Source organism: Vulpes vulpes, chromosome 3 (genome assembly GCF_048418805.1).
Source record: "Vulpes vulpes isolate BD-2025 chromosome 3, VulVul3, whole genome shotgun sequence".
Taxonomy (NCBI): Eukaryota; Metazoa; Chordata; class Mammalia; order Carnivora; family Canidae; genus Vulpes; species Vulpes vulpes.
This window is the reverse complement of record NC_132782.1, coordinates 84,825,991-84,840,285: the sequence shown is the minus strand read 5'-3', so window position 1 is coordinate 84,840,285 and position 14,295 is coordinate 84,825,991. Positions and strand designations below refer to the sequence as shown.

Genomic DNA, 14,295 nt, shown 5'->3' with positions numbered 1-14,295 from the left:
ACAGTCAGTCTCCAGCTCCAGGGTCTTAGGTTTTGTGAAGGTGACAGTCACACATGCAGATGCAATTACAGGTTGTGAAATGGCCGAAAAGGAACAGTGCTCTAGGTGATGGGAAGGAGGGAGCAGCAGGGCATCCCTGAGAAAGAACCATCCAAGCTGCGACCTACAGGGTGAGGAGCCAGTTATAGGAAAAATGAGGAGCCTACTGAAGGTAGAGGGACTACAAAAACCGCAAGGCAAGAAAGGCTGATGTTACACAGAAATGATGGAAGGACAGCAGGGCTGACAGTGAATACAGGGAAGAGTGGCCTGAGATGTAGTCCACAGGGACACATGGGCTGTGGTTTAAGGAATTTGGGATTCTTCCTAAAGGAAGCAACTGACATTTAAAGCAAGGGAATTCCAATTCCTCAAGGCCAGACCTGGGGTAATGGGTAGGTGGGGTGATTAGAGGACTCTGAGTTAGAGTTGGGGTACACACCCGATCAAAGGTAGGTGGGTACTGGGCTGCAAACTCTAGTTGGCGGATGACCACCTCATTCACCGGGACTCTGTTCTGCCTCATGTCCTTCAGAATGTCAATGAGATAGGTGTAGTCCAGCTTTTTGAGGGCGGCGTTGATGAGGGTGCTGTAGATGTGGGTGTTGGGGGTCATCTGGGATTTCTGGAACAGAAACATAAACATTCAATCCGTGATGTGACAGCAACTGTTGGGACAAAGCAGCCCACTGTGCGGGTCAGGCCATTTAGGTCTGCTCTGCAGACCAGCAACTGGGGCAAGGTCAGTACCTTGTGCAACAACAGGCTGTACCCCCCCACTCCAAAAAGGAAAGCACATGTGCCCCACGCTGTAGGTCCATCCCCCCAACTGAGGACCCTACCCTCTCAGCCCTGAAGAACTTGCTCAGAGATCACTGGACTCGGGCAGTAAACCACGTGCAGAAGACCACCTCCTCAGCTCTTGGCTGTGGTTTACTACAACCCATGCCCCTAGAATTCTGACATATATCCGTCCAGAGTTGGGGCCAAGACCTGTCCCCACCCCTCGAGCTCTCCCCACTGCAACCACCTTCAAGACTGGAACACCCCCATGCTTTCAATGCCAGTTCCTGCAGCAGGGTCCACTTTCTCTCCACCTGGGCCAATGACCATTCTACACTTGAAGCTAGAGTGATCCCATTCTCCCTGCCCTCACACACACTGTTTATGCTGTCAGGGTGGGGAGGCCTGGGGGTTCAGGGGGGCTCAGCTTTCTTCCTGAGCACCTCCCAAGTTCGTAGCACCATGGGTTCCACCTAGGCTTGGACCCACTCACCTTCATGTCTGCAAGCAGCTGCAGACCATCCCTGGGCCTACGGCACCCAATGGCCAGGTTGCAGAAGGTCTGCAGGTTGGGGATGATTCCCCTCCTTGCCAGGAGTGGTAGCAGCGCCTGTGGGGACAGATATGACACTACCAGGCCTGGCAAGAGCCTTCTCAGTTGAAGCTCCATGGCTGGCTGGAGACCTCGGGGGCACAGCTCTGTGTGATCACACTGGATGCTGTTCTCAGCTTGGCTTGCGAGCACCCAGCTCCTCAGAGTTCAGTCCCTCTGCGAGGACACCCTGCCTTCCAACCTGTCTCAAACATGCCCTCCCCTCTCCCTGAAGCCCTTCATATTCCTGTGCCTCTCTGCTCCTCTGCTGGCCATCCATCCCAGCACTCAGGCCTTCAATGTCATCTGACCCCACAGCCCAGGGCTGCAGACAATGCCAACAGCAGTATGGGAAGTAAAGATGAGACTGTGAGGGCTGGGGTAGGAAGAAAGATGCCCTTGCAGCTTGGCTGGCTCAGGGAGGGGCTCTCACATTCAGCTTGTCTAGAGGAAGGTGCGCTCTGCACTGTGGGCCTGAAGGCAGAAGCTCTCTCTCTGCCTCTTTGATGTCCACGAGAGGTCAGTGCTCTGACAAAAGAGGCTTTAGACAGATACGTGGACAAAATCCCACAAGGGCTTCAGTGTCCCCTCTGTGAAATGCAGGAAGCCTCGTACCAGCAGAGCCTTGGTGGTGTGGTCAGTGAAAAGAGGAATGGATGGGAAGCTCTTGGAACAGCATTTAGTGGAGGAGTGTTATGTGTGTGTGTGGGTCGGAGGGTGTGGGCTGAAGAAGGGTGGGGACGCTCGGGGCCAAGCTCCTGTATGCCTTGTGCCCCTCGGGACAGTGAGGATGTGTTTGGTGTCTGTCTGCATCCATCTGTAAGCTCCTCAATGGGGATGAGCAGTGCAGCTGGCTGCTTCACCACTCAGTTCTCAGCTTTGCCCAAGCCCAGGCCCAGAACAGAGGCTCTACTCAGCCTGCCCACCTATTGCGGGAATGGGTGATGCCCCCTGCAGGGGAGCCAGGTCCTGCAGTTGGAAGGTCAGAGGAACCTTCCTCTTGAACCTGGTGCCTGCCTCCATGCCTCACCTTCGCCCCCTCCAGATCGCCAAGCTTGCTCTTCTTCCTCATCAGTGTGTTGAAGAATGTCACGTCAGCTTCCACCTGGTGCGTGTCCAGGACAGTCAGCAGTGAGGACTCTGCAGGACTCCCAGGCTCTACCACCTCAGCCAGCAGTGTGAGGGTTTTGATATTGGGCTTGAGCCCATGCTCTGCCATCTTGCCCAAGAAGCCCTCCAGGCCCCCCATCAAGGCCAGCCTGTCAGCTGGGGTGGTTACAGTCCCAAAGGAGACCACAGCTGGGGAGACTGCTCCCAAGGTCAGGAGGTTGGCCTCCAGTCCCCAGCGAGAAGGTTCTGAGGCCAATGAAGTGAGGGTCACCATGTGGTCAGGCTCCGTCTTGGTATCCACCTCAGGCTGGACCTTGCTGGGGGCTCTGGCTTCACGAGGCTCTGGAAGGCCCTCAACTACCTGAGAAGGTTCCAGAAACAGCTGCCTCTCCAGGGCCTCCACGTGCCTGATTGACACGCCATCGCCCACCCGGGCCTGGGCTCTCTTCCTTGTCCGAAACCCACCTGCCCGGGGCTGAAGCAGGACCGTCTCCTCCCTGGGCCTCAGGAGCAGTGCTGAGGCCACCTCCGGGTCCCCCAAGCCACAGTCTCGAGCTGCCCCCAAAAGGAGGTTGTAGCCATGCTGGCTCGGCTGGAGCCCCAGACTCAGCATCTGCCTCCACACCTGCCAGTAAGAGAGAAATTCAGGCTCTGCACTCCTCAGAAGAGCCTTAAGCAGAGCAGACACAGGGAATAAACAACCATTTGGCAAATACAAAGGGCACAGAAAAGAGCTAAAAGCATCTAACCCAATGCCCAGCTCTAGACAACTAAGAATCCTGAGACTCTGAGGACTCTCTCGGAGACTTCACAGGGGTGCTACTCCTTTTCTCTCTCTAGCTCATCCCCAAACTGTTCTCCCACTTTCATCTCTCTGCCCTCTTCCAGAGCCCCCGTACTGGGAATAGACTTCGCCCTGGATCTCTGTCCAGTTTCTCTGTACCCTGGGGAGGGATATCAGAGAGGCTACATCCTGAAAGAGTCTAGGCTGACTTAAGAGCTGGATTTAGTGACACTTCCTGAGTGCCCACTGCATGTCCTGCCCCATGCAGCCTCCAGGAAGTATGAGAACGCAGGGCAAGGGACAGTGCAAGGAAGGGTTCAGCCAGGAAGAGCACCCAAGCTGGGGCCCCAGGCAGCCCTGTTTCCTCTTGAGATGAGCTCATTCTCACCCCACAACACAGCGCCTAGCACACTCAGTGTGTTCTCCACAAAGGGCCACTCTGATCATGTCTGGGTCACTCTGAGATCGTTTCTAAGGTGCCAGGAGATGCCACACAGGGCTCACTGTTCACACTGGCTTCTTTGTGGACTCAAAGGGTGGCCACATTTGGTGGGATGAGAGCTCGCATCTAACTTTCTGTCTTCATCAGGGGTAAGTGTGCAGACAAGGCAGGAGTCAGTCAGGCCCAGGTGGGTGCAACCTGCAAGAGGTCTGCTGCCCACCAGAGAGGGTCTTAAGTAGGGCAAAGGTCTCAGCAGAGACCTGAGGTTTAGCACAGATTCAGGTTCTTGGGAGTCAGATGGGCCTCAGTTCAAATCCCAGATCTGCTTAATAGCTGTGTGATCTCAGGCCACTTACTCAACCCCTGTGAGTCTCAGTTTCCTTGTCTGTAAAACAGGGCTAATGGTGCTTAGGTTGAGCAGTTTAATAACTACACAACATAAGCCAGCTATTAGCATTTCTAACTACAACAGACCTAGAACAAAGAAAGCAAGGAACTAGATTTTGGCTGATTTTTACCATAAAGCTCCTGCTTTCAGAGTCTGCTGAGGAGAGGCATGCATTTGGTCCAGGGCTATCCCAGGTCACTGGGGCTCAGCCTCCGTGTCGATCAACCACCTGGGGATCTTGCTGAAATGTTGATATGGATGCAGTAGGCCCAGGTGGGGCTGAGACCCTGCTCTTCTGACAAGCTCCCAGGTGAGGTTAATGCTGCAGGTCTGTGGGCCCCACCTTAAGTTGAAGAGCTCCAGGGAAGCTCTGACACCATTGCTACTACCGGCACCTCACTTGCCTAGGGCCAGGGCGGGCAGTGCTCTCAGGGGATCTGAGGTGGAATCAGAGCAATGGGTCTCAACTCTGATGTCCATGCACATCTCTCAGGACTAACTGAAGAACCCTGGGTCTCACCTGCAGAGATGCTGAGTGTGGGCCTGTGGGAGGTGAGCTGGAACAAACATTCCATGTAAGTGTGCTGCAGGCCTTCAGAGACTGTAAGCTTAGCCGATCTGAGCCAGTGGCATGGAAGGCCACTCGGCAGAGTGAAAGAGCATGGGCTGGTTGTGCCCTCACGTGGCAGCAGCCATGCCCCTTCTAAGGCCCTCCTCCCCCGCCATCTGTAAAACGGCCGGAAGCAGCATGCTTTGTGAAGGCCAAACTATTGCAAACATAACAACACCTGCAAGGGGCAGTCACAGGTGCTCAAATGCACGTGGTCATCATTTGCACCTGACACAGGTGCACATGGGAAGGGGGCAGCGGGAGAGGCAGAAAGACAGAGCTGGAAGGGACAGACCTGTAGGGTGTATCGGAAACCCGTCTTCTTGTCCTGGATGCAGCCCATGAGCAGGTAACTGAAGGTCTCCTCTGTGACTGCATGCCCTTTCTGGACGATTTCCTGGAGGACGGAATAGAGGCCACACTGCGAACCTGTGGCAGAGCCCAGGCCCAATGGGTCTGACTCAGGGCAGACACTCCTGGGGCAGGCTATGGCCATGCATCTAGAAGAGGTGGGACCTGAATCTGGCTTTGGGATGGCTCAGAACCAGCCCGAGCAGAGCTGTTCAATTGCTGCCTGCACTCCCTCCTCCTCTCCTTCTAGGCTGCTCTTCCTGGTTGACATGATCACTTTTAGGTAGACCCTCTGCAAAGACCACCGCAGCAGCCAGTTTTAGCCCCTGTGCTCAAGGCACTGAAATTGCACAGAGCTGGCTTCAAGTCCTAGCTTTGCTACTGGCTAACTGTGAGTGTGGGCAAGGCATGAAGCTCCCTGGGTTCAGCCTCCTCATCCAGAGAGCAGGGTCAAAGGCAGGAATTGCCTTGGAGGCTCTCTGGAACACCTCCACAACAACGTATAATGCCCATGCACATTTTTATGACACTTGTTACCCCTGGCCTCTCTCAAGCCTGTCAGGCTTGGCCATTGGCTTCTTGAAATATTCTTCCACCCCTCAGCTCCTAAGGGTCTCCTCCTCGAGCCTGTCTTCCTCTGTCCCTCTTGTGAGCATAGGTGTTCCCACCCTACCCCACCATCAGCCCCTTCCACCTCAGTGAGGTTTTATCATTTTATAGATCTTATTTCTTTGAGAGTGTGCGCACATGCACACATAAGCAGGGGAAGGGGCAGAGGGAGAGGGAGAAGCTGACTCCCTGCTGAGCAGGGAGCCCAACACGGGGCTCAATCCCAGGACCCTGGTATCATGACCTGAGCTGAAGGCAGACCCTTAACTGACTGAGCCATCCAGGCGCCCCTCTCAGTGAGGTTTTAGTTTGTGCTCTGTCTGGGACTGTCTCCCAGCTGTCTCTTAACTGGTCTCTCTCCCCAACCACAGACTGACCTGCATAAAATATCAATGACATCTCTGGACAGGTCAGAGGCCAATCAGCCACATTGCCCTCTTCTGGAGGCTTCAACTACCTGCCCCTCACATGGCACCCTTGGGAAGGATTTATCACTCTCAAGGAGGTTCTCCAGGGTTGAGACCACATGATCCTGCCTCTCCTGCAGAGCAGGCCACCTCAAGGCAGCCAACCCAGAGGCTAGTCACAGGCTGCTCTGCACCACGTGGTGCCTGGACAATCCAACAGGCCCCTTCTCCTGTGGTGGGCAGGTGGGACCTCAGTACATGCAGTGAGGAAAAGCATCAGTCAGCAGTAGGAAAAGCAAGACAGAACCTAAGAGCAGAGAATGAGCGTGTCCATGGGCCTGAGGGAAGACAAGGCTGCCAAGGGCATGCTGAAGTTCTCCTGAGGTTTAGTTGTGAGGACCTAGAGCCTTCCTTTAGGTGTTAATTCACGTTTGTCTCCCTTCCCAACCCGAGAGAGCAGAACTACCACCCCAGTCCTGGTCCTCCCTGCTTAAACCTCCTCACGGTCTCCTCTGGAACTGGGGATAAAAACCCTTCTTATAGCTGGGGAATAAAAGCAGCTACAGGGAGCACCTTGATGGCTCATTCAGGGAAGCATCCAACTCTTGATCTCAGCTCAGGTCTTGATCTCAGGGTCGAGAGTTTAAGCCCCACATGAACTCTGAACTCCAGCATGGAGCACATTAAAAAAGAGAGGGAGAGAGTGACTATGAGCCAAAGCACTGATGCAGACAAGACCCTGCTCAGCAATCCCATGCCCTTGCTCACCAACTGCTTCCCTCAAACCTGGCACCTCCTGGAAACCAGCGATTTTTGTTCCCACTGCTTTAATCAGGATGCCTTCCCTGGTGACCATTGATTCATCCTTAGTGCTGTGATGCCCTGCCCTCCTCTATGGCACCAAGGAGTCTCACACGGAGTCATAGCACACAGTAGCACACACAACCCACCACCCTCCTAGGGGCAGGGCTTCTTTATCTGTCAGACTGAGGCCTCTGCCAATTGGTGAACCCAATCCCGACTCCTCATCAGCCCCTGAATCTTCCTGCGTGAGGGACATCAAGAGCCATAGCCTCACATCTGCCACATGCGACTGGCCCCAGGTGGGGGAGAAGGAAGGAAGGGGCGCCCTCACCTTGAACACATCAAGGCACATCCTGAGGTCTGCGCACAAGGCAGCCATCTTCAGCAGTGCATGGTATGTTTTTAAGTTGAGCTGGAAGTTTCTGGCCTGGAGCTGCTGCCGGAGCTTCAGGGCACTCTGCAGAGCAGAGTCCTTCCAGGGGGACTCAGCACAGACATTGAACAGGGCTGTGTACGTGGCATCTGTGGGCTCCAGGTCCCGTTTTTTCATCTGTGGAGACGGAAAGAAACTTGAAGGTAGCTCTGGGCCAGCTGGACAAACAGGTGACAGCCGCCCTGAGGGAAAGCTGGAAAGGACTCTGTTCCTAAATTTAACAGGCCAGTTGGCAGGACCTGTGCTAAGGTGGAGCTGAGTGACATGTCAGAGCCTACTTCTCCAAAACCCTGACTCAGCCAGAGGGCTTCTGAAAACCTGCCCTCCAGATGCACCAAGCAAAGCATCATCCTCCCCATGGCTGTCAGCCCACTCTGGGCCTGAGATGCCTTTAGCAGAATCCTCCTGAAGCTCTCTCAGCTCCGGATCGGGCTCCCTGCTCAGTGGGTTACCTGCTTCTACCTCTCCCTCTGCAGATCCCCCTGCCTGTTCTAAGTAAATAAAATATCTCTTAAAAAAGGAGCCTTGTGCTCAGAGTCAGGCTGTTTGGGGCTCAAATCCCAGCTCCAATGCTCACAAGCAGGGTGACCTTGGACATGGCACTTCACCTCAAACATGGTGGCCGCCGTTTCCTCATCTGAAAAATGAGGATGGTGATCCAGCTATGAGGATGATGTATGCTGTGTGTGAACTCATGTACATGAAAAATGTGTCCTGAGGACTTACTGTAAGCCAGGCACTGTCTACCAGTGGTTACCGGGACAGATACTGCTTGTTTGCATCGAGCTTACACTCCAGGTAGGACATAACAGACAAAGAAAAAATCAACAACAGTAATGAGGGCGGCAAAGCATGCACACGGAAAAATGGAAAAGGAAAAATAGTATAGGGGCAGAAACCTGGCAAACAGCACTTTCACCAAGTGACCAAGGTATCTGTCACGTGTGCTAAGTCCCCTGGCAGGAAAAGGACACTTTGCTTCTGTGACAGCCTTTCCCCAAGCCCATAACCACAGCCTTGTCACAAGTACAAATGGAGAGACATTCTACAAAATCCTTGACCAGGGCAGCCGGGGTGGCTCAGCAGTTTTGCACTCTCTTCAGCCCAGGGCGTGATCCTGGAGACCTGGGATCGAGTCCCACATCAGGCTCCCTGCATGATGGAGCCTGCTTCTCCCTCTGCCTGTGTCTCTGCCTCTCTCTCTGTCTCTGTGTCTCTCATGAATAAATAAATAAAATCTTAAAAAAAAAAATCCTTGACCAGTACTCCTGAAATCTGTCAATGTCATGGACAAAAAGGAAATTCAAAAAGTATCACAAGATGGAGAAGCCAGTGTGGGGACCCAGACTGGATACAGGAAAAGAAAGAAGATCTCACTGGATACAGTGGAAAAAAAAAGGTGAAATCCAAATAAAATCTGGAGTTCAGTTTCTAGTAATGCACCAAGAGTGGTTTCTCAATTCTGATAAATAGACCGTCAAGGCATGAAATGCTAATACAGGGATTAGCTGAGGGAAGGGTATTCGGGAATTTTCTTTACGTCTCTGCACTTTTTTCTATGAATCGGAAATTATTCCAAAGTAAAAAATTTATTGGAAAAAAAAAAGCAAATCGACTTAAGGTAAGAAAGAGTGAACTGTACATCTCTGAGGTGACAGGTGGTGACTTAAGGGTCCTCTCAAATGTGAATTAAGAGCTGCTATTGGACTGTGAACCAAAAAACACAACAAACCCCCCTGGCACTAGCTGCCCCTCACTTAGCACCTGAATGCTCTGCTGCTAGGTGGCTTGTCAGGGAAGCTTCCTGTCTTTCTCTACCGTGATAGGTCCTTAGGTCTTTCAGAGGCTATGTTATTGTATCATTTGGAACCACAACTCCTCCCCCTTGCTTCCAGCTAGAGATGATCAGGCCTCGAGGAGGCACATCCCAAATGACAGTAAGTCTTCCTGGGATAAAGGATGTTCCCAAGCTTCTGGCTGCAAGAGAGGGTTGGATTATTTCTACTAGAGCCTACTATCCTCTTAGGCAAAGCTTTCACAACTACAAAGGACATAGCTTCCCAGCTCTGAAAATAAATACAACACAAGAAGTGGATGAATATAAAGTGAAACCACCTTCCAAGAGGCATAAGAGCCCCTTTCCAAAGGACCAGCTTTGGAAGCAAAGTGCGTATATGTGTCCCATGTGGAGAGTAAGGGTGAGACAATGTGAACACAACAGGAGCAGCAGTGGAGAAGGGAGGCAGAGTGGGGGGAGGGGGAGCTGCTGCAGTCTAGTCTGGGAATGGAAGACTTTCCACCCATCTCACATAATCATCCAAGACCCCCTCCACTTTACAGAGGATGAAACAGAGGCCAGGAGGTTAATCTGGCCATGGTAATGTCCCAGCAGTTGACATCCTGCCATGTGCACCCAGCTCCTTCTGCCTCAAAAACCCATGCCCTCTGAAGCCTTACCCCTCTGCCCCCAGCCCCGCACTCACATCGTTGTAGAGCCTGAAGGCCTTCTTCAGGTATCCGGCCCGCCCACAGCCCCCGATCAGTACAGTGTAGTTGCACTCAAGGGGCTGAAGTCGCTCTTCCTTCAGCATCTGCCGCTCAAACAGATCCAGGGCCTCAGCCAGCTGCAGGGAGAAGGGACATGGCGGGGAGGGGTGCTTAGGGAGGCCTCAGAGACCCTCAGCAAAGAGAGGGAAACTGAGATTGAGGGACTCCCCCTGCCCCCTCCCTCCCGCCAGCCTGCCCAGGAGCCACACAGCTTTCCTGGGCCTCTGCCACCAGGCTCTTGGTCCCTAGGCTCTGCAGCAAGGGAGCTTCATGGTGGACAGGAAGAAAAGCCCACTAAATTCCCACCAGCTACAAAAGCTCTTGGTCCTGCTGCCATGGCTGCCTTCCCTCCAGCCAGCCAATGAACTCCTTGAAAGCAGGGCCATGTCTTTGTCTCCTTGTGGGCCTAGAGTGGAGCCAGAGCCTGGCCCTCAGTAGGTCCTCAGAAAATGTTAATTCTACAAATCCTGGGATCTGCCCTGCCCTTACTTCCTTGGTGACCCCACCTATAGTGGCAGCCCCTTGGGCCTAAGTGGTATGGGAGATTGGGTTCTGGCCAGGATGGTGGGCACACTTGGGGCCACTGTGTGGCACAACCACATGGGGCCATTCACAGCAGCAGCCTTCTGAGATGGCATAAGACAGCAGCCCTGAGTGACCAGCTTCCTCTGGCTGCAAATCCCCTTAGCCCACAGTCATCTCTACCCCATCCCTACTCCAATACCATCTCCTTTAAATCCTCAGTTTACCTCCTTACAACTTAATTATTTTTTTCATCCATTGGTTCAACCGGTAATTACTGAATCCTCCTATGTACCAGGCAAGGTCCATTTGCTGGGGATATAGCCATGAACGAGAGGGAGGCTCCTCATGGAACACATTTTTTAATGTGGAAAAGACAGATGCCAGGTGAAATAAAAAAAATATGTACTATGTAAAATGGTGATAGGTTGTTGTTTTTTTCTTTAAGATTTTATTTGAAAGACAGACAGACAAAGAGTGAGAGAGAGCACGAGCAGGGCCTGGGAGGGGGAGAAGCCTGGGATCATGGACCTGAGCCAAAGGCAGATGCTTAACTGACTGAACCATCCAGGTGCCCCAGTAACAGGTTTTAAAACAAAAATAAAGCAAGAAGTGGGATCCCTGGGTGGCGCAGCGGTTTGGCGCCTGCCTTTGGCCCAGGGCGCGATTCTGGAGACCCGGGATCGAATCCCACGTCAGGCTCCCGGTGCATGGAGCCTGCTTCTCCCTCCGCCTGTGTCTCTGCCTCTCTCTCTCTCTCTCTCTCTGTGACTATCATAAATAAATAAAAAATTAAAAAAAAAAAAAAAAAAAAAGCAAGAAGTGCCAGAAAGGGGTATGGGAGATTTTCCTTTAATCTAAAACCCCTAAAAAAGGGGTTTTTTTAAAGATTTTATTTATTTAAGAGAGAGAGAGACAGTGAGAGAGATCATGAGCAGAGGGGGAGAAGCAGAGGGAGAGAGAGAGAGAGAGAGAGGCAGACTCCCCACTGAGCAGGAAGCTCAACACAGGGCTCTATCCCAGGGCCCTAAGATCATAACCTGAGCTGAAGGCAGACACTTAACCAACTGAACCAGCCAGGTACCCTGGAAGATTCAGTTTTAGATATGACAGCCAAGCAGAGCTTCACTCAAAAGATGACAGAACAACAATCTGAAGGAGGTAAGGGAAAAAACACCACTATATGAGAAAACAGTGCAAAGGCCCTGAGTCAAGAGTGTACCTGGGAGTTGGAGAAGCAGAGAGGAGACCAGGATGGTTATAGCAGTGAGGGAAGGGGAGATAAGAGCAGAGAGGTAAGGGGAGTGGAAGGCAGACCTTGCAGGCTTCATAAGCTTTTGTGAGGACTTTGGCTTTTATTTCTCAGTTTTTCATTATGGAAAACTTCAAACATACACAAAAGTAAAAATAACTACAACGATTAACAATCTTGTTCAGGCACACTCTGTACTCCCACTCCACACTGAATCATTTTTTTTTTTTTTAAAGCAGGCTCTATACCCAGTATGGACCCCAACATGGGGCTTGAACTCATGACTCTGAGATCAAGACCTGAACTGAGATCAAGAGTTAGATGCTTCACCAACTGAGCCACCCAGGCACCCCAAAAATGAATTTTTTAAAGCACATTTACAAGGTGCCAGGGTGGCTCAGTTGGCTAGGCATTTGCCTTCAGCTCAGGTCATGAACCCAAATCCTGGGATCAAATCCCGCATGGGGGGTGGAGTCCTTTTACCTCTGCCTCTCCTCCTTACTCGTGCTCATTCTCTTTATGCTCTCTCCCCCCAAAATAAAATATTTACAAAAGACAAAGCACATTTATAGACATTCCATTATTTCATTCCCCAAATCTTCAACATACACCTCTAAGAAATTTTTAAACATATGCGCAACGTCATTATCAACACCTAAGAATATGAACATCGATGTCATTGAGCACATTTGCGAGCCCTAGCAGGAAGAGTAACATAATCTACTTTCTGCTTTAACAGGGTGGTTCTGCACTGTGCACAGACATGGGAGAAGGAGGTGGTGAGAACGGCAGGCAGCCCACTTACAAGTGTTGTGATAGCTGAGGAGCTGAGGATAAGGTGAGGCCTGGGCTTTCAGGGGGAATACTACAAGAAGGGTTAAGACTGGTCATATTTTAAAGCTCCAGCTGGAGAGAGAAACAGAAGAGTCAGGGATGGCGCAAAGGCTTCTGACCTGGACAGATGAAACAGGAGGATCGCCATTTAATGAGATGAAAACAGCGCAGTCCAAACAAGGCTGAGAACCAAAATTTCAGGCCAGTGTGGGTGGGTGTAAGGGAGCTGGTGAGGTAGCTGGATATACAGATGGGGAGGGCTGGGCTGGAGATAAGAACAGAAGAACTGCAGTGAAGGGGGGGCCTGAAAGCCAGGGGGTGGCAGATCACCTGGTGTAGCAACCAGAGTGAGTGAAGACAGAGAAGAGCCCTGAGCATCTAAGTATGTAGAGGTCAGGTAAGGTGGCTCTTCCAAAACACTAGGCTACAGAGGAAGTAGAACCAGGACCAACAGAATCCAAAGGTCCCCTCACCTTTCCTTCTCTGATCAGGTGTTTGCACTGAAGGAAGTACCAGTAAGGGGTGTTTTTCCGGCCCCGCCATGACTTTGGCTCCAGCTCTCTTTCTTCGTCTTCAGCAATCTGTTCCCTGAGCCGGAGGTTATACAACTGGGCTGTTGACTTTCGGAACATTCTCCTCGAAGAGTACTTGCTGGAGAGGGTCCCAAAGCGCTCTTCCTCTTCTTCCTGAGTGGCCGTGGGGCCGGGCTGGCTCAGGTCAGAGCTGAGGCTGCTCGCATTCTTCTGGTTCCCCTGGCCAATGGGCAGCTGCAAGGGGGAACTGCTGCAGGTTCGAGTCAGCCACGCAGCCCTCAGCCATGTGGGCCCCTCCCTGCCTCCTGCCCATTTGACTCTGAGAGGGTCAAGGTGCTGGAGGGCGGACAGTCCCACAGGGCGGAAGCGGGAGAAAAGTTGAGCAAATCTCATGAGGTCCAACTCTGGCTTTTTCCTCCAGGGCCTGGCACAGGTCAGAAATATAATGAAGTCTACTTGGGTTTGTAGTCACAAAAGGCAGAAAGAAGACAGAGAACGGATTACAAGCACGAGCACTGATATTAGAAAGCCTACTTTCAGATTTCGGTTTTGCCAAACAACCACCCATGAGTCCTGGGGCACTCACTGCTCTGGTCTCAGTCTCCTGCCCTGTGAACTGGGGTTAACTACAACCACTGCCCACACAGTCCTGTAGCAATGACTGAATGAAGCTCAGATACATGGTGTGCAGCACAGTGCTGGCACAGTAAGCCCCCAACAGACATAAGGTATTGATATTATCAAGCCATGATCTGAGAGACCAGTCACTGAATTCAGAACGGAATTTGAGTCCTAGCCAGAGCTGTGGTGTGACTAGGCCCATTCCTTGACATTTCTGTGCATACATTTCTTCAACTGCAAGATGAAGATGATCCTACTGACCTCACCGTAAGGTTGTTGTTTTTTCACCATAAGGTTGTAAAGATTAAATGAGATGTTTTTAGCATATCTCATTTACTGCTGTTTCAAAAGTTAAAGCTATTATAATGTATTATTTAAAAAAATACCATCTGGGCCTCTGCACAGGGAAGTTATCTCAAGCATGCCTTTTCTGCAAAATTTGTGGATACATGGGCTAGAGTTGTGCTGTCCAATACAGTAGCCACTAGCCACATGTGGCTACTGAACACTTAAAATGTGTCTAATCTAAATGAAGACACGCTTTAAGTATAAATTACACACTTGATTTCAAAGACTTTATGCCCAAAAAAGTAGACAAATTATACACAATCATCTTTTGACACGTTGAAATAAT

General features: G+C 51.5%; 1 protein-coding gene across 10 annotated transcripts in view; it reads right to left on the bottom strand.

Moving 5' to 3' along the window:
* PTCD1 (pentatricopeptide repeat domain 1) overlaps positions 1 to 14,295 on the bottom strand; it is a 46,927-nt gene that overhangs the window by 8,544 nt on the left and 24,088 nt on the right. For 6 of the 10 annotated variants that reach the window (XR_012000536.1, XM_025986247.2, XM_072753120.1 and 3 more), the window contains exons 2-8: positions 12,981 to 13,464; positions 9,836 to 9,976; positions 7,251 to 7,469; positions 5,044 to 5,145; positions 2,445 to 3,149; positions 1,316 to 1,432; positions 482 to 664 (exon numbers count right to left, since the gene is read on the bottom strand). Coding sequence is in view for 9 of the 10 variants with exons in the window: in XM_025986247.2 (XP_025842032.1) it covers positions 482 to 664; positions 1,316 to 1,432; positions 2,445 to 3,149; positions 5,044 to 5,145; positions 7,251 to 7,469; positions 9,836 to 9,976; positions 12,981 to 13,433 (1,920 nt within the window). In the remaining variant the exon portion in view is untranslated. Of the gene's footprint in view, positions 1 to 481; positions 665 to 1,315; positions 1,433 to 2,444; positions 3,150 to 5,043; positions 5,146 to 7,250; positions 7,470 to 9,835; positions 9,977 to 12,980; positions 13,568 to 14,295 lie in introns of those variants that run through there. The other 4 variants (XM_072753125.1, XM_072753124.1, XM_025986249.2 and 1 more) reach the window with 3 other exon arrangements.